General features: G+C 53.5%; 1 protein-coding gene across 5 annotated transcripts in view; it reads right to left on the reverse strand.

Annotated features, from left to right (window-relative positions):
- Nucleotides 1-723: 723 nt before the first annotated feature.
- GRIK5 (glutamate ionotropic receptor kainate type subunit 5) overlaps nt 724-19,227 on the reverse strand; it is a 58,090-nt gene continuing 39,586 nt past the window's right edge. For all 5 annotated transcript variants that reach the window (XM_058706985.1, XM_058706983.1, XM_058706981.1 and 2 more), the window contains 6 exons: nt 19,029-19,202; nt 8,716-8,881; nt 7,199-7,424; nt 5,276-5,404; nt 5,060-5,181; nt 724-1,810 (listed from right to left, as the gene is read on the reverse strand). In XM_058706985.1, the coding sequence (XP_058562968.1) occupies nt 1,382-1,810; nt 5,060-5,181; nt 5,276-5,404; nt 7,199-7,424; nt 8,716-8,881; nt 19,029-19,202 (1,246 nt within the window). In that variant the 3' untranslated portion in view covers nt 724-1,381. The remainder of the gene's footprint in view (nt 1,811-5,059; nt 5,182-5,275; nt 5,405-7,198; nt 7,425-8,715; nt 8,882-19,028; nt 19,203-19,227) is intronic.

A 19,227-nucleotide genomic window follows, 5' to 3' on the forward strand; every position in this document is an offset into this window, starting at 1 on the left:
TCCTACTCTCTACTCCTCCCTCTCTGCCCCCCTCCTTGTTTCTCCCCAGCTCTCCCTCTCCCCCACCCCTGCCCCATCTTTTCCTCACCCCACCTCTCCATCTCTCCCCCTTCTACTCGGCCTCGTTATGGCTCTCGCTATGTGACCTTCACTCGTCCTTTCTCAGCTGCAGTTTCCAGTGGAAACCTCCAGCGGGGCGGGGGAAGGCGGAGACAGAAAGCAGACCCACCCCTCTCCCCCGCTCAACCAGTCCTTCAGCCACCCCCAGTCTACTGGGATTTCTCACTTCCTCTCCTGGGGACTGGGGAGGTCCATTTTCAGCCGAAACACAGGGTCAGAGTCACAGACAGGTGGAGATGGCCCCACGGACGTATGTACACACACAGGCACACAATTAACAAGTTACCAAATCACCCTGGCCCAAGCACACACCTGCCACTTGCGTGGCCACCCCAGGCAGGGTCACACTGAGCAGTTCACTCACCCTCCCCTTCCCCCAACCCCATCTGGTTTCTGTCTTTCTGTGTCTCCGTTCCCTGGTGTCTCCTCCTCTCCAGATCCCTGCATCTCTCTCCATCTGTCTCAGGGTCTCTGTCGCAGCCTCCTTCTGTCCTGAGAGAAGGTCAGTGGAGAGGGGCCAGCTGCCAGGACCTGGGCTAACCTGCTGGCTGAGGGCAGGGCCCAAGGGTGGAGAGAGTCCAGTCCAGGAGTGACCATCCAGTGTGTGGTTCTCAGCAGACTCCCTGGGGAGCCCGAGCCTTTAATGCTCTCATACCTCCAGGAAATGAGACCCAGGTATCCCCAGTTTTTGGGGTTTTGTTCTTTTTTTATTCCAACAGGGACTGGGGTGTGGCAGGGGGAGGGACAGGGGCTCAACTGACCTCCTCCCTGGGGGGTGTCTCATAGAAATTCCGAGGTTTCTCCCCAAAAAAAAGAGAGAAAGAGAAGAGTTGAGGGGCGCCAGGGGACACCCATATGCCCAGAGGCCCTCCCGTCCTCCAGAAGTGGGGAGGGCTGTGTCAAGTCTTGGGGAGCCTGAGCAGTCCCAGGATGGGGCTCTCCTCGCGGAGTGCTTTCCGCTTCCGGAACGGCCCCGCAGTCCCCGGCCCCCAGAGTCCTCGATTCCTGCGCTCCTCCTGTCCGCAGGGGGGGTGAGGGTGGGGGGGCGCAGTGCGGGGTCCGCGGCACCCTCTGGCAAGTCCACTAGGGGGCGCAGGAAGGCTCCGGAGCCGGGCCTCGGACGACACCGTGAGCCGAAGGCAAAATCGCGGCGTCCGGAGCACCGGGGCACAAGTCCCGTCCCTCGCCCGCTGGGGAAGCGGGGGCGGCCCGGGCTCCGTCCCTGCGGTCAGTCCCGCCGCCAGCCCGGCTCCGCCCGTGGTCACTCGTGTTCGGCCAGCTCGCGGGGGCCTGCGGGGCCTGGCCGCGGCCGGGGCGGGCTGGTGGCTTCGGCGGGGGCGCCTAGGCCACGCGGGGGCGCGCCGGCCCCGGACGCCCGCAGCGCCTGGATGCGCCGACACTCCTGGCAGACGCGCACGTGGGTGCAGGGCGTAGGGGCGGGGGGCCGGGCCCCGCCGGGCGGCCCCGGGTCGTCCAGGAGGCGCTGGGGGCCCCCGTGCGCGCCGCCCGCATCCCCGCCCGCGCCGGCCGAGTAGAGCTTGCCGTTGCTGAGGCGCATCTCGCGGACCGCGCGCAGCGACAGCAGGGCCCGGCTCGCGCCGCCTGGGCGCCGGCGCCGGCGGGAACGCGACGTCTTGCGGCAGGACACCGCGTGCCGCAGCTCCTGCAGCATCTCCTGGCACACCGACACCTGTGGGCGGCGCAGGGCGGGGCGCGGTGGTCACGGTCCGTCGCTCGCTCTCCTCGCCGCCGCCCCATTGCCCGGCTTCTGCGTCCTCTTTCCCTTCTCTGCCTCGGCCTCCCCCCCCCCCACCCCCCCGCGCCGCCGGGCTCCACTCCTCCCCTCCCCTCCCCTCTTAGCCTCCACTTTTCGCGCTTTTCGCGTGCTCTGTCTCACCTCTCAGCCTCTCTCTCTTCTCCCGTCCTCGGGTTTCTCCCTGAGCCTGCCCTCGCCTCCTATCCAGGCCCCTGTCTTTCCCTTTCTTGTCATTCCAAAGTCTCCGACTCCCTCCTGCTTGTTTTCCATCTTCTGCCTCTAACTCATGCTACCAACTATGGCAAGACCTATTTACTGAGCGCCTGCTGTGTGCAGGGACCAAAACAGGGAGTCCCTGCCCTCGTGGAGGTTGTATTCCAGTGTGCAGAGACAAAACTAACAAAAATGTAATAAAATTGGCAAGAGGTGGGGACCGATACTGCATCTGGAGTAGGATATTAGGGAAGATGCACCAGGAAGACCTTCAGTAAGACTGCAAGGCTGTGCAGGACAAAGGTGCCAAAAGGGAACCGGGTGGTTTGTGGGAGGAACCACAAGCAGGGGCAGGGTTGCTGGAGTGAGGTTCCCAAGGGAGAGAGAAGGCAAGGTCGAAGAGCAATGGGGCCCACAGGCCACTGTAAGGGTCTGGCTTTTATTCTGAGTCAGGTGGGAGGCACTGGGGACCCTTAAGTAGAGGACTGCTGTACACAGGATCTCCCTGGTGCTGTGCTGAGAACAGACGGAGGAGGCCAAGGGCGAGCTGAGTGGCAGTGGCCAAGGAGGTGAGAAGGGGCTGGATTCTGGGTGTATTTTGAAGGTGGAGCCGAGAGGACTGGCTGAGAGATCCAAGGGAGGCATGAGACAGAGGGGAGAGCCAAGGGTAATCACATCTTGGTCTGAGCAAGAATGACAACGTTGCCTGGTGCGTGGGCAGGAGCTCTGCCTTGGCCATGTGATGTTAAGTGGGTTACCTGTCAGACACCCATGGGAAGATCAGAGTTCACAGACCCTGGGTCCAGGGAGAAGTCCCTGTGAGGGATCCTCACTGGGGGTTATGGCAGGCGGCTCCCTAGAGTCCTGCCCTCCAGTGTTCCCACCCTGTGTGGTCCCCTCTGCCTTTATATCAGGGCTGCTGTGTGACCAACAGAATACGGCTGGTGGCTTCTGCTGGGCTGGCCCTTGGATCACTTGCTCTGGGGCAAGCCAGCCCAGCCGCCACGGCGTGAAGACACCCAAGGAGCCCTACGGAGAGGTCCCTGTGGGAGGGACTGAGGCCTCCTGTCAGCTGCCATTGAGTGTGTATGTTCCCCATGTTCTTTATTCTATCCTAGGATGTTTTGACACAGAGAAAACCTTGCTGGTCAGGGAGAGAGGGGCCTTTCCACAGCTAGATTCTTAGGGATAGCAGAGGGCTGAGAGCCCACCTTTCATATGCAAACCAACCGATCCCAGCTTGTACCCCCACCCTCCAGCTTAAGCTGACTCTCACACCAGGCTGCCCTAAATCACCCAGGATCAGGTACACACAGCTACAGACCACCCTCTAGCCCTGAGCCCACCGACATTATCCACACTAGCCAGTTCTAAGCTGTTTTGCCTGCCCGGCGCCCCAGCGCTGTCTGTGGCCTAGGCTTTCAGCTCTGGTTCCTGACCAAAACCTGGTGCTTCCCCTGTGGCCCTACGTGGGTGGCATCACCCCCTCCCGGAAAATGTAATAAAAATCTTCTTTCGGTGGCATTGGCCTCTCCGTGTCATCACTTAGTCACCTCCATAAATCAAAATCCTGCAAGTACATTTGGAGACAATACGCCACCTTGGAAGTGGACCCTCTGGGTCCAGGCAAGCCTTCAGCCAACATCATGACCATGACCTCACCAGAGACCTTGGCAGCCAGAACCACCCGGCTAAGCTGCTCTGTAAACTGATGTAAGTTTGCTGTTTTGAGCTGCTGAATCTTAGGAACGTTACGTGGTAATAGACAGCTAGTAAAGGTCATCAGTATAGCGGTGGTCTTACAAACCATTTGGCTGGATGGGGTCACCAAGGGGTGGAGGAAGACACAGAAGAGTCCAGGACGGAGCCCTAGAACCCCTCAACAAAGGACGGGCCACAGAGGAAGGAGAAAGGGGGGGCGTAAGCATGAAGAGAGGGTTTTGAGGCGAGAGCTCAGCTGTGCCAAAGCCCATCACTACCTCACATATGACGAGGCCTGAGACCTGGGCTGGATTTGGGCCTGGGTCACTGGTGACAAGCAGCTTCAGTGGGGATGTGGATGGGAGTGTGTCGGAGACTAGATGCAGCACAGGAACTGACGCAGCAGAAAGACACTCTTTCAAGGTTCTACGGTTAGGGGAGGAGTGGGGGTGGTGGCCAGGAAGGGAAGCGGGGTCAAGAGAAATCTCTGGAAGATGGGAAAGATGATAGTACGTCTGTATCCTGACAGCCTAGATCCAACAGAGAGGAGGAAACTGATGGTGGGCGGAGGGAGCAAAGAACCGCTGAGGGATGTCCTTGGGGGGTCAAGAGAGGAGATGGGGGCACAGGGGAGGGTGCCTCAGCTGGAATTATGGGTATTCCCTCGGAGTAACCGACAGGGCGAGTGGAGAAAGACAGGTGCGTGGATGTGGAGAGGTCTGTATGCTCTCCTCTAACTCCTCCGCTTTTCTCAGGGAAGTGGAAGTAAGGTCAACAGCCAAGGTGAGGAGGGGGAGGGGGCTGGGGCCTGGAGAGGCGGAGGTGGACCCGTGAGGGAGCGAAGGGGCACGAGTGGAAATGGAGGAGTGTCACTGGGCAGCACCGGCCCCGTGGAGCTGGGACCAGCCAGCAAGCCCGCTGTCTTCCAGCCGCACCCGCTGCCTTTATGTCACTCCTCAGTTCTCCTTGCTTTACCCCCTGCCCCTCCCCACTCCTTCTCCCCAGCCCTTCTTTCCCCTGCATCCTCACCTCTGCCCATGCCCGCTTTCCCTCTGGCTTTCCTCACGCCCGGCTTCCCTCTCCCTTCTGTCCATACGCACCTCTCCTCGGACCCCCTTTGCCCCTGGGGGCTCTCGGATCCTCTCTGCGCCCTGCTCCTGGCCCCTCACTGCTCCTAGACCCCCTCCAGGAAGGCTACCAATGCCACAGTCATGCCCCTCCGCCCCTGACACCCCCCTTCTCCCCCACACCCTCTGCCAGCCTCCTCACCTCTTCGGACTCTGCCGACCTCCGTGTGGACCATATGAATTCCATGACCGCCACGAAGACGGCAATGATGAGGCCACAGATGAGCACGACAAAAATGCCACCAATGTTCTCCATGCCCAGACCTGGGGGTTGAGGGGGAAGTCACAGGGTGGGGGCTGCGTGGGCACGGGGGCTTCAGAGGGCTTCGGGATGGGCGTGGGGTGGGGGGGAGCTGACCTTTAGCTCGATGATCCTCCTCCTTGGGGCACCGGCCCCCCTCCCACCACTTGCGCTTCAGGATCTCCAGCCGGTTGTTCTCCTGAAGCTGCAGGATGGCCAGGGTGATCTCATCCCGGAACGGGGAGCCTGCAACCGGACGGACGAGGGGGTGGACTGGCCGTCGGGGCCCCGGAGCCCTGCCCGCCCAACCCCCAACTGCCCCCTCACCACGACCCTTCCTCCTGCCTCCACCGCATCCCCGGGGCTCTTCCCCCTCTACCTGCGAGTCTGACCACTGCTTGCCACCTCCGCTGCCACCACCCTGGGCTGGGCCCCCACTAGGCCTCATGTCACATTTGTCACCGTCCCCTCCCTGCCGTGCCCCTCACCTCCCCCCACCAGCCAGAGGGACAACTTCAGAAACAGTCATAGAGCTCGCCTCTCTCGTGCTCAAAATTCTCCAATGGCTTCCCGACGCAGAGAGCACCAGGTCCTTCCCTTGGCCTCGAGATCTGGGGTCCACTGGCCCCACCACCTGAGGCTCCTGCTGCCCCCGAGGCTCTCTGTGCCAGCCACACCGGCCTCCCGGCTGTGCCTCGAGTCCTCCAGGCACAGTCCCACCTCAGGATCTCTGCCTGGAACGTTCCTTCCCTCCTGTCACTCAGGCCTCTGCTCGCATGGTGCCTCCTCAAGGGGTCTTCTCCAATGACCTTCACTTAAAATGGCACCAAGCACCCCCTCCCTGTCAGTCCCTTCCCCTTACTTCACCTCAGAGCAGTTATCACCACCTGACATCACTTTATAAAGCTGCGTGTTTATTGTGTCCTTGCCGTCTGCGCCCCTGGTCGAAGGCAGGAGGCTGGGGGCTTCACGGCCCCCTGCTGTGGTCTTCCATCACAGTGCGTGCTCACACACAGTAGGGCATCAGGCAATCTGCTCAGTGAATGAATCTCCAGCCACCTCTCTCCTCCCTACCCTCGGATCCTCTCCTCAAACCATCCTTCCGTCCCAAACACCCCACACGTGTCCCGTCCTGGCATTTCCTCAGTCACCACACCTCTTCAGCATTTCCCAGGTGCCAAAAACTAGGGACATGGGTAGGTGGAGTCATTAGTATTCAGCAGCCCCTACGATGTGCCAGGTTTGCAGACCCTTGGTTAACGGACATTAATTCAAGTCCCTCATGATCCTGGTATTACCGGGTGTTACCACCCCCATTTTCTGGACCAGGCAGGTGACATTCCTGCCTAAGGTCATGCACGGAGTCGGGGGGGGTGGTGTGGAGCTGGGATTTGAATCCAGGTCGGTGTGACTCCAGAGCCCGTCCCCCCGAAGCACCGGGCTACGTGCTTCCCTGGCACAGGGAAGCTGCTAAGACTGGAGGTCATTTGTTACGCAGTAATAGATAACTAACACAGTAGTCATCAGCAGATAGATGGATTTAAAGGTCAAAATGTCAAGATTTGGTGATAAAATTGCTGGGTTTCCAGCACTGAGCCCTGAAAAAGCATGTCCAAGTCTCCCAGGCAGACCCATCCCTGCCCCCGTCCCTTCCATCATCTATATTCTGAGCACCTGCTCTGAGCTGGGCTGTGGGCTCCGTGCAGAGACTGTAAGGTACATAAACCCAGGTCTTCCCCCTCAAGGGGTCCTCGGGCCAAAGGGGAAGGGGGCAAGTGTCATGGCCTGCAAGTACTGGGCTGTGCACAGTCACACGGGATTCTCCCAACAGCCATGGAGGGCTGGAACTGACTGCTGCCAGGCCCGTGTTTGCGGGTTGAGTGCAGAGGCTCAGAATGGCGGTGACATCCGCCCAAGGCCACGCACAACATAACCGGCCTGCCACAGGGAGGGCCTGGCCCAGTCCCGGGCCGGCTCACGTGGCTTGGTTTCGGATACCCAGGGCCCCCTCCACATTCCCCAGCCCCAAGGCTGCCATACCCAGTGGCATGCCGATGCCGTAGCCCTTGGTGTCGAGGAGGCCCCCGATCTGGGTGAGGTTGCAGTTGAGACGCCGGTGGTACTCGTTCATGGTGGACTCGAGCAGGAAGGCATAGCGGGAGTTGAGAACACGCGCGATGCCTTCTTCCGTGCTCTTGACAAACACACTGGGCTGCTTCGACTGCATGTAGTTCCACATACGCTGGTACGTCTGGTACCGTGAGTTCTGGGAGGAGGGGGGGACGCGGGGAAGTCAGGTGAGGGTCTTTCCACCCCCTGCATTTCCCCTGAACCCTGTCCCCTGCCCTCCAGGAAGTCTCTCTCAACTGGAAAGAGTGAGGAGACCAGAGGAAGGCAGGAAGAGCCAAAGTCAGAGGAGAGGGACAAGACAGATTGCTCAAGGTCAGGTCCAAGCCATCTGCACGCCCACCAGGCCAGCGAGGGCCCTGAGGACAGAAGGCTTGGGAAGAAGGAGCCATGGTCTATTCTTTAGCCCCTCTTCTCTCTTCCACCCCTGGGCCTGGCTCAGCCTGACACCCAGCCCTGTCTTCCGAGCGCTCCCAGGCCTTATGCACAGAAGCTCAACCGCAAATTTACCCAGGGCCCAGCCTGGGTCGGGGAGACCTGCAGCATGCCAAATAGGACCATTTACTTCCTTTAGGCCCTGCAGGAACCTTCTGGCGAATGCCCCACGCTGTCCCAGTTAGAGCCCCTAGGGAGAGGCCTGTGGAGGCCAAGCTGGGGATGACCACCCCCGTCACTACTCCTGACACACGCCTTCCTTCTCTGATCTGATGTTCAGACGCTGCTCTTCCTATGTGCCCCACAGGCCCCTCCTCAGGGCTCAGCCACCTCCCAAACCTACTTCTCTATTTTTCCCAGCTGCAAACTGGTCCCACGACCCACCAGCGAGACCTCCTCTCCTTCATGCTTCAACCAGTGGCCCCTGCCCAGCTCCAGCCTCCCTCAGACCATTAGTCTACCCGTTTGCCCCAGAGGGAACTTTCAGCTCTAAACAGGTCACCCCTGCCCAGTAACTATTCCCACCTCCCCACTTACAGGTCCTAATCTCAGCCCTATCTTGGCATTTAGGGCCTCTACGGTCACTCAAGCCTCCTTGCCGGGCTTGCTTTCCTTTGATTCTTTCCCACCACCCCATAATACACAGGGACACACACCTTTCATCTTGAAGGGCCTTGCCTTCCTCTCTGCTGGCCCATTTTCCCAGGCCTGACCCTTCTCGCAGCCTCCATGACCCCATTTGGCCCATCTAGCACTGATACAACATTAGATCCCTTATCTGCCTCCCTTCTGTTCCCTGGGGCGAAAGTCCAGTTTCTCCAGCCAGACAGCAACACTCCCTGTGACCCCACAAGTGTGTCTTCTGCTTCTCAGCTTCCCTGACTGTCATGACAATCAATCCCCCTGACCCAGGAGGCCCTGGCCAGCCCCACCCTGGGCAGCTATGCACGATGGGGATACCAACACCAAGCCTGGGCAACTTCAAAGGCCCCCACCTGAAAGAAGGTCATGGTGGAGCCAGCATGGATGGTGCCATACTCAATGTTGGTCTGGTCTGCCAGGTCATCAGCTGACTCCACGGGCACCTCCATGCGCTGCACGGTGAGGAAGGCAGCCAGGTTGGCCGTGTAGGAAGAGATGATGATCAAGGTGAAGGCCCACCTGAGGGGGAGAAGGAGCGAGCTACAGTCTGGAGGCCCTCGCCCCCTGCCACCCTCCCACTGTGGCCATGCACCCTGTTGGTGGTGCCACTCTTAATGACCTCAGCATCTAGAAGGCTCAGTGACTGCTGACTAGTGGGAAGGCTGGAAGCACCGATTCTACAGCCAGACTCCCTGGGTTTAATACTGCTTCCAGAGATTTCCACTTTCAGATCTAAGAGAATAAGATATCCTGAAAATACCCTCCCACCATCAACAACTAGAAAATTAGAATATAGAAAACTATTTAAAGACGTAGGACAATAGGCATCACAGGACTGTAATCCCTGAGGGAAAAAAAGCAACGAAGTGAGACTTATCGTTGCCCAGGCTGTCTGGCTGAATTTAGTTTATAGAGTGAGGTGCCAGAAAGGGAAACCCAAACAGTCTGGCAATCTCATGAGTTGCAGAGGTGGAGACCAGAGAGGCCAAGATGGCTAAAATTTGTGGGACAGGGAACCTAAGAAGAGGGAGCTGCACAGAGAGAAAGGATTCCAGAAATGTGCACAGAGTCCCCTTGAGTCTTTGGCTGAATATCAATCTGTGTACACATAGGGTGGAACTCTAAGGGGCCAGAGAAGAACCGCTTTCAAAGACAGAACAATTCCCAGGGTTTGCACAGGGCTGGGAACCTTTTGAGATCTCTCCAGCCTGAGGAGCGAGATCTGACCGAACAGATGAGACATTCAGTAGAGACCCCAAAGGACAACATATTACAAATAGAGTTAAGTCAGCCCTAGAATAAAGACTATGCCAGATCTCTAACAGCTTTAAAAAACAGGCCTGGAAAGGATCAAAATTATCCACAAGGAATTTAACTGCCCGCCAGAGAACGTCCAAGACTCTTTAAAGTAATACATTCAACAATGTAAAACAATGTAAAATTCAAAATGTCTGCTATCCAATAAAAAATTACCAGATAGGGGTGCCTGGGTGGCTCAGTCGATTAAGCAACTGACTTCGGCTCAGGTCATGATCTCACGGTTTGTGAGCTCGAGCCCTGGATGGGGCTTTGTGCTGACAGCTCAGAGCCTGGAGTCTGCTTGGGATTCTGTGTCTCCCTCTCTCTCTGCCCCTCCCCCACTCACACTCTGTCTCTCTCAAAAATAAATAAACATAAAAAAATTTTTTTAATGAAGAGATTTTTAAAATGAGGAATATGTCTTTTATATTTACCCACACATCTACTATTTCTGGTATTCTTTGTTGCTCCATGTGCATCCAAGTTTCCATCTAGCATTAGATGGAAGAACTTTTACATGAAGAACTTCCCATAACTTTTCCTTTGCTTTTAAAAAAGATTTCATTTTCATTTAAAAAATTTTTAAACATTTATTTATTTTTTGAGAGACAGAGACAAGAGTGTGAGTGGGGGAGGGGCAAAGAGAGAAGGAGACACTGAATCTGAAGCAGGCTCCAGGCTCTGAGCTGTCAGCACAGAGCCCGACAGGGGCTCGAACTCACCAACCATGAGATCATGACCTGAGCCGAAGTGGGAAGCTTAACTGACTGACCCATGCAGGCGCTCCAGAAAGATTTTATTTTTAAGTAATTTCCATACCCAACGTGGGGCTCGAACTCACAACCCAAGATCAAGAGTTGCACACTCTTCTGACTGAGCCATCCAGGCACCCCCGTCCCCAAAATAACATCTCTTGAAGTGCAGGCCTGCTGGCAATTAATTCTCCCAGCTTTTGTTTGTGTGAAACATTTGTTAGTGGATCTTTGAAGGATCTTTTTGATGGATACAGAATACTAGATTGACAGGTTGTTTTTCCCTTTCAGCAAATTTGTGCATTGTCTCCTGGCTTGCATACTCTCTGACAAGAAGTCTGTTGTCACTGTTATTTGATTCTTGCGTGTGTCGTCCACCACCCCCACCCCCCCCCCCCACCGCCTTCTGGCTGCATCAAGACTCTCTCTTTATCACGGGTTTTCAGCAGTTGATTATAATGCGCCTTGAAGTGCTTGGTGTGTATGTGTGTTTATCCTACGTGGGTTTTATAGAGTTTCTTAGATCTGCAAGTTCATAATTTTCATCAAATTTGAAAAAGTTTTCACCATTATTTCTTCAAATATTTTTTTTTTCCCTGTTACTCCTTTTTTCTCCTCTCCTTATGGAACTTCAATCACTTATGTAAGACCACTTGCTATTTTATTCCTCAGGCCACTTAGACTTTGTGCCCATTGTCAGTCATTTTTTTCCCACTGTGACTTCCATTTGGATTCTATTCTGTCTATTCTATTCGATTGCTGTCTTCCAATTCTCTTTTCTCTTCTGCTGCAGTGTCTGATCTGTACAAACCATTCCAGTAAAATTTCCCATTCAAATGTTGTATATTTCATCTCTACAAGTTCCACTTGCTCCTTTTTCATATTTCTCTCTGCGTTGCACTCAGGTTTTTCTTTACATCCTTGAGCATTCTGAATATATCTATAACAGCTCTTTAATACCCTCATCTGCTAGTTCCATCATTCTGCCAATTCTGGGTCTGTTTCAAACGAGTGACTTCTCTCTCACAGTTTCCTGTACCTTTGTATATCTGGTATTTTTTTTTTTAATTTAAAAAATTTTAAATGTTTATTTACTTCTGAGAGAGAAAGAGACAGATTGTGAGCAGGGGAGAGGCGGAGAGAGAGGGAGACACAGAATCCAAAGCAGGCTCCAGGCTCTGAGCTGTCAGCACAGAACCTGACATGGGGATCAAGTCCATGAACCATGAGATCATGACCTGAGCCTAAGTCAGACGCTTAACTGACTGAACCACCCAGGCACCCCCTCTTTATTTTTTTTAAAGATTTTATTTTTAAGTAATCTCTACACCCAATGTGGGGCTCAAACTCACAAACCCAGAATCAAGACTTGCAAGTTCCAGGGGTGCCCGGGTAGCTCAGTTAGGTCTCCGACTTCAACTCAGGTCACGATCTCGCAGTTTGTGAGTTTGAGCCCCGTATCGGGCTCTGTGCTGACAGCTCAGAGCCTGGAGCCTGCTTTGGATTCTGTGTCTCCCTCTCTCTCTGCCCCAGTCCTGCTCATGCTCTGTCTCCCTGTGTCTCTCAAAAATGAATAAAAGTTAACAATTTTTTAAATAAATAAATAAACATTAAAAAAAGACATTTACTGTTTAAGCAAATACACACACATACACTCCTAATATATTATGGGGCTCGTAAGACAAGTAGAAATAATCTATATGACAAGAGTAGCTCAAAGGATAGGAGGAGAGATGGGAGCATACTGTCATAAGGATCTCCATCTTATGTGAAGTCGTACAATGTTACTTGAGAGTATTTTGTAATCAATTAAAGATGCATATCGTAAACCCAAAACAGCTACTAAGAAAAATTTAAAAAGAAGTATGCTATTGAAGTATGCTTCAATGGTAGACATGAAACAGAATCCTAAATATCTCAATAAATCCAAAAGGAGGTAGGAAAAGAGGGAAAAAGGAATCAAAAGAGATGGAACAAATTACAAATAAATAGCAAGTTGGCAGATTTAAACCCAACCATTACAGTAATTACATTAAAGGTAAATGGTCCCAACCAAGGGCTGGCAAACGATGGCCCACAGGCCAAATCTGTCTTGCTATCGGCTTTTGCCCAGCCCGCAGGCTAAGAATGGTTTTCACATTTTTAAATGTTTAAAAAGAAATTGAAGAGTATTACTTCAAGACACGTGACATATAAAATTCTATTTTCAGTGTCAATGTCCATAAATAAAGTTTTATTGGAACACAGCCACACTCATTCATTTATGTATCGTCTATGGCTGCTTTCACAATACAGTCAGAGCTGATTAGTTGTGACAGAGACCGGATGGCCAACAAAGCCTAAACTATATACTATTTGGCCCAATACTGACAAAGTTTGCCAACCCCTGCTCCAAGACCTAAGTACATGCTGCCTATAAGAAACCCACTTTAGGGGTGCCTGGATGGTTCAGTGGGATAAGCGTCTGGCTCTTTTTTTTTTTTTTTTTATAACATTTATTTATTATTGAGAGACAGAGAGAGACAGAGCATGAGCATGGGAGGGGCAGAGAGAGGAGACACAGAGTCCGAAGCAGGCTCCAGGCTCTGTGCAAACAGCTCAGAGGGGCTCGAACCCACAAACTGCGAGATCATGACCTGAGCCGAAGTCGGACGCTTAACCGACTGAGCCTCCCCGGAGCCCCATCTGACTCTTGATTTCAGCTCAGATCATGATATTGTGGTTCGTGGGATTAAGCCTCTCATCGGGCTTTGTGCTAAGTGTGGAGCCTGCTTGGGATTTTCTCTCTCTCTCTGTCTCTCTCTCTCTCTCTCTGCCCCTCCTCTGCTGTGTGCACCCAGGCACCTGCTGGCTCACTCTCTCTCAAGATAAATATAAATAAACTAAACAAACAAAAAAAAGAAACCACTTTAAATATAATGATCTGGGGCATCTGGGTGGCTCAGTCAGTGAAGAGTCTGACTCTTGATTTCAGCTCAGGTCATGATCTCATGGTTTGTGGGTTTGAGCCCTGCATTAGGCTCTGTAATGACAGTGCAGAGCCTGCTTAGAATTCTCTCTTTCTCTCACTTTCCCTCTCCCCCTCCCCCACTCATGTGCCCTCTCTCTCCCCCCCTAAAAAATATACATACATACATACATACATACATACATACATACATACATAAAATGATCCAGGTAGGTTGGAAGTGAAGGGATGGGAAAAGATATGCTACACCAACACTAAGCACGAAGAAGCTGGGGTAGCTATGTTAATATCAAATACAGGTAACTTCACAGCAGGCATATTACCAGGAATAAAGAGGGGGCATTATACAATGACAAAGGGATCAATTCATCAAGACAACATAACAATCCTAAACATTTATGTACCTAATTACAGAGCTTCAACATTCATGAAGCAAAAACTGTTAGAACTGAAAAGAGAAATAGACACAATTTCTCCACAATTACAGGTGGAGATTGCAACACCCCTCTCTCAATAATTGATAGAACAGGCAGACAGAAAATCGGTATGGGTATAGAAGCCTCGAACAACGCTATCAACCTACTGGCCCTAATTGCCATTTATAGCACACTGCGCCCACTGACAGCACGTTCTATGCAAATGCACACAGAACACTTACCAGGATAGACCATATGCTGAGCCATGAAACAAGTCTCAATAAATTTCAAAGGATGAAAATCCTACAGAGAATATTCTGACCACAACGGAACTGAACAAGAAATCAATAACAGAAAGATCTCTGGAAAATCCCCAAATCCTGGGTCTATCACTGCCTAGCTGTGTGACTTTGGACTCACCTGTGAGCTAAGACAGTCACAGGCTGCCCCTCACAGGGCTGTGGGAAGAGTGAGCCACATCTGACACAGAAGGAGCACCGTGCGTGTGTGCGCTCACTATCTTGGTGACTTGGGAGAAGAGGCACCCGCTGGCCTTGCGATGGAACCCAAGAGCAACCACTTGTCTTACCCTGACCCTTTCTGGCCTCCTGCCTGGCAGGTGAGCGTGGCCGGGCTCCCTGCAGATAGTCCAGATCTGTGGGCCATGAAGACAGGGAGGGGCTGGGAGAGCCTCCCAGACCCACTCACCCCCTCCAGCAGATAGTAACAAACACAGCAGCTAACCTTTGCCGAGCACGCATGTACAGCGCTGTGCTAGGCCCTGGGGTGGGGTGGAATAGAGGACAGAGGGATGAATAATATAGCCTCCAGCAAAAGAAAATCAAAACCCGACACGCAAAGACCCAGGGTCTGACACAACTCTCCAGAAACCAAGTCCCTTCAAACCCACTGCAAGGGCCAATGTCATTCACTCAAGACAAAACTGTTCAGTGCCTAATACACAGCAGGTACCACCTTGACCCCAAGGATACAGCGTGGCTGACTGGTGATAATGACTGGGCAGGGGCGGGGGGGGGGGGGGCGCTCACGGGGACAGAGCAGGGGGACACAGATGGGGAGCCCGAATTGGAAGCAAGGATGTGCACTCCATTTTGGACAAGCTATTTTGGGGATGCCTGTAGAGCACACATGGGGAGGGTCTGGAGGTGAGGACTTGGTAAGCATCAGTTACAAAATGCAAGGGGAACCAGGGCTGGATGAGAAGGCCTCGGAGCGTACAGAGTGGTGGCCCCCCGGCAGGGAGAGCCCCCTGGGAGGCGTCTGACGAAGACGCGTGGTTAGGTGTTGGGCACTCTAGTGGCTCCTGGTGTTGTTGGGTGGGGGCAGGTGTCCAGCAATGCAGTCCAGTCTAAACAACAGGGAAAATCCAGTACCCGACTCTGACCCTCACTGCTTGGTAGACAAAAGCCAAAAAAATGTCTGCATGGTTAAAACAGAAACCGAAATTTCTAGAAACGCGTGCATTGTTCAGATTGAGGAACAACCAGATGTTCTTGTGTTTGAAAGTTTGCCAAGAACCCCTCACCGGTTTGGAGCTCAGGCCTCTGACACAGCAGCCCTGCTCACGGTATCTGAGTCACCGAATCAAGACTCTTGGAACAATTGTGTTAGTAAATCGCCACGTGCATGGTGATTTGTGTTTGTGCAAACACACTCATTTACCGAATAGCTCAAATCGTCAAGTCTCAGGTGTCCACATGATTCTATTAAATGGTCTCCCTTCTCGTAATTTCCAATGTACCCATTACAAGCGAATGCAGCCACCTGACTCCCGCGTTCTGTCTTCTAGCACAGCCCCGCCCAAGCATTTATGCATCACTATCCTATTACTCTATCATAGATCACTCCCCTTTTCCCCTTTTGTATTGCGATTAGGGCGTATTACCGATTTGTTTCAAATCACATGTGTACGTAGGTGTGTAAGGAGATATATTACCCTTGAATTTCATCAGGGTAGGAAAGCAGATGTTATAAAATGTTTGTCGTAAAATGAGGGTGCTGGGTCTGCAGGCACTGTCACGTCACTGGTGTGGAATGAGGAGCTCCTTGTGAGAGACGGCGAGGGTGGTCACCACCACCACCACCACCACCACCACCACCCCCCCGCCCCTGCGAAATGAAACAGAGGATCCAAAGCGGGAGGAGGGAACCAGAGGGCCACTACAGCCTGGAAGCAAGGAGTTTCTAGAAGGAGGGTGGCCTATATGCATGTACTGGATGCGTCAGTAAGGGGGTCCTATGTGACCCTGGTGGGGGCCAGGGGAGGGAGAGCCAAGCTGCTGGCTAGATCTGAGGTTGCCAGGAGGACTCTGAGGACAGGACGCCTTGAGGAGGAGTTGAGGAAAACAGCAAAAGAGTGGCTGAAGACATGGCCTAGGAGCCTACCTGAGGTGGATGGACCTGAAAGTACGCAGGGTTCAGGGAACAGGAAAGAGGGAGCCCCAACGACTACTTTGCGAGAGTGACCAAGGAGGAGCCCGAGAGGATGGGGCTGAGGTCAGGCATAACCTCAAAAACATGGATTTTGAAGGGCGCCTGGGTGGCTCAGTCATTCGAGTGTCTGACTTTGGCTCAGGTCATGACCTTGTAGTTCGAGCCCCACATCGGGCTCTGCGCGGTCATTGTGGAGCCCACTCTGTATCCTCTGTCCCCCCTCTCTCTCTGCCCTTCCCCCACTCACGCTCTCTCTCAAAATAATTAATTAATAAAAGAAAACACACACACACACACATTGGTTTTGAGGCAGAGCTGTCCTGAATGATGACGAGCCCTTGGGTGTGCCTGTAGGAGGCTGGGACCCCAATGCACACTGAAGATGAGGGGCTCAGGAGGTGGGTTCAGGGCCCTCCGGCAACCAAGTCCCCTAGGATACTGGCCCCAGACTGCCGAGTCACCGTGCTGGGGTCACATTTGAAAACTAACAAACATCTGTTGAAACATCCACTCACCGAGCGAATGTGTGGGAGGGCTGAGAGTGAAGACGAGAGTGAGCTTGGGGTCAAAGTCTCCAGTGAGAGGGGGCGTGACTGGGAGCTTCCAGGGTGACGGTGATGGGTACAGGCGGAGAACGCCCAGCTGAAGAGGTCCCTGACCCAGGAGCAGAAGGGACGGCCTGCAGAGAGGAGGTCACCGGTCCGCCACCTGGCCTGAGGATGTGGCCGTCTCTGTCACATCAGGTCTCTGGCCTGTCTGGAATGTTCCTCCCTCTCCTGGGCGTGGACACCTCTGTTTTAGCCTTTAGGACTCAGCCTAGGTGTCCCCTCCTCAAAGGGGCTTCCCGGAGTGACCACGTTCCCTGCTGTTCTCTCTCACTGTGCCCTGTTTGTTTCATTTAGAAGTTTGCATGCATGTTGATAGGTGTGTGACATTGACAATGTCGGTAGGTTGCAGCTGGGGTATGTGGGAGGCAGAAGAAAGCTCCTCCTCTCACCCCGCCCTCAGAGATGTCTACATCCTAAACCCTGGAACTCATGAGGTATTGTCCCCTTATAGGGTAAAAAGATCTTTGCAGAAATGATCAAGTTAAGGAATGTGAGTTGGGGGAGATTATCCTGGATTATCTGGGTGGGCCCAGTGGTATCACAAGAGTTCTTATAAGTGGAAGAAGGAGGTTAGAGCCACAGAGAGAGAAACGAGGATGCAATGCTACTGGCTTTAAAGACAGAGAAAGAGGCCACAAGCCAAGGAGTACAGGTGGCTTCTAAAAGCCCAAACAGGCAAAGAAGTGGATTCTGCCCTGGGCCTCCAGAAGGACCCAGCCCTGCCAAAACCTGGACTTTAGCCCAGTGAGATTTCCGATTTCTCACCTCCAGACCCATATGATGTTTATGGGTTTATGTTGTTTGAAGCCACTAAGCCTGTGTAACCTGTTGCAGCAGCGATCGGAAACTAATACAGGGTATGTAACACTTGAAATGATGCCATTCCCAAAAAATGTCATCGAGACCCAAAAGGGTCAAAGACAGTGGGCCAAGCGAACCGCCGACAACTTGCTCTGTGGTAGTTCGTCCCACTCAGTTGGGACAGAAAAACCTGCACCCATTCAAGGTTAGTCGGGAACAAGTTTTGAATGAGACAATGTCTTTGGGATTCACTTGTTCCTGGAACAAAATGGGACGTTCCCGTGTCTGTTTATTTGCTTAGCTATTTATTCTGGGTTCCTCTGCCTCTCGAGGCCGGATTCTTCACCTGAGTGCCTGGCACAAGGAGGGGCCTGAGAAGCATCTGGTGAATGACTGTCGATGCGTGAATTCTAACTGACAGGGAGGAGGGGAGGAAGAAACGCTCTCCCACAAGGGCCTGGGGAGGAGGCTGGGCTCAGGTGGCACCGGGGTGAGTGGCCCCGGGGAGAGAGCCCGCTCGGCCTGGCCCTGCCTCGGGAGGAGTACGGGGTCTCAGCCCTCTCATGCGTGAGACCAGGAAGATGCTGGCCTATCCGGTGCTCCTGAATTTTCAAGAAGAGTGAGAAGTCTGGCTTTGTGAATGGATTTGCCCAATTTTTAAATGTTGCCAACTAATTCAAATGTTTAAAAAACCTGGGTGGCTCAGTCAGTTAAACGTCCAACTTCAGCTCAGGTCATGAGCTTGTGAGTTCAAGCCCCGTGTCAGGCTCTGTGCTGACAGCTTGGAGCCTGGAGCCTGCTTCGGATTCTGTGTCTCCCTCTGTCTTTCTGCCCCTCCCCGGCTCTCTCTCTCTTTCAAAAATAAACAAATATTTAAAAAACCGTGGTCTAGACACAAGTTGACAGTGTCTGGTCTCTGACATGTGACTTCTTGGAGCTTGTGATGGGGGCTAAATAGGCTCTGTCCAGGTTCCTGGGATCCCCAAGGGACTCCCCAAGGAGTATGTGTCCCTGGACCGTGCAGGCTGCCCCAAGTCTCTGTGACTGCCTGCGCGTGTACGAGTCAGCAATAGCCATGCGTATGCTGTTCCAATTATAATTCTCACGTCAGAAGAAGTACTTTTCTGCAACAGCCCAACTGAATCCTGCGGCATGGGGATTTTTATCCCCAGTTTTCAGATGAGGAGACTGAGGCATGGAGAGAAGATGTGGCCTACGCAAGGTCATACGGCTAGTAGTGGGCAGAGCTGGGGCTCAGCTCTCTCCACCCCATTCCCCGCCACACAGTTGCCGGAGGGGGACCAGAATCCTCCCAGGCTTGGAAGGGGCCCTCCCCACCCAGGTTGGGACAGACAGAAGGCCTCTTACCAGACTCCGCTGACGCAGCGTGTGGACAGCGCCCGGGGCATGATCTCCGAGCCTTGTTGCATGAAGCCCCCTACAGGGAACCAGAGGCTGTTGCCCAACGTGTACTGGTTCTCCAGGATGTGGGGGCGTGCCCGCAGGCACGGGTGTGGGTTATACCACTCGTAGGGGCTCAGCCTGTGAAGAGACACGGGGGCGAGGG

The sequence above is a fragment of the Neofelis nebulosa genome, chromosome 17 (assembly GCF_028018385.1).
Source record: "Neofelis nebulosa isolate mNeoNeb1 chromosome 17, mNeoNeb1.pri, whole genome shotgun sequence".
NCBI classification, from domain to species: domain Eukaryota; kingdom Metazoa; phylum Chordata; class Mammalia; order Carnivora; family Felidae; genus Neofelis; species Neofelis nebulosa.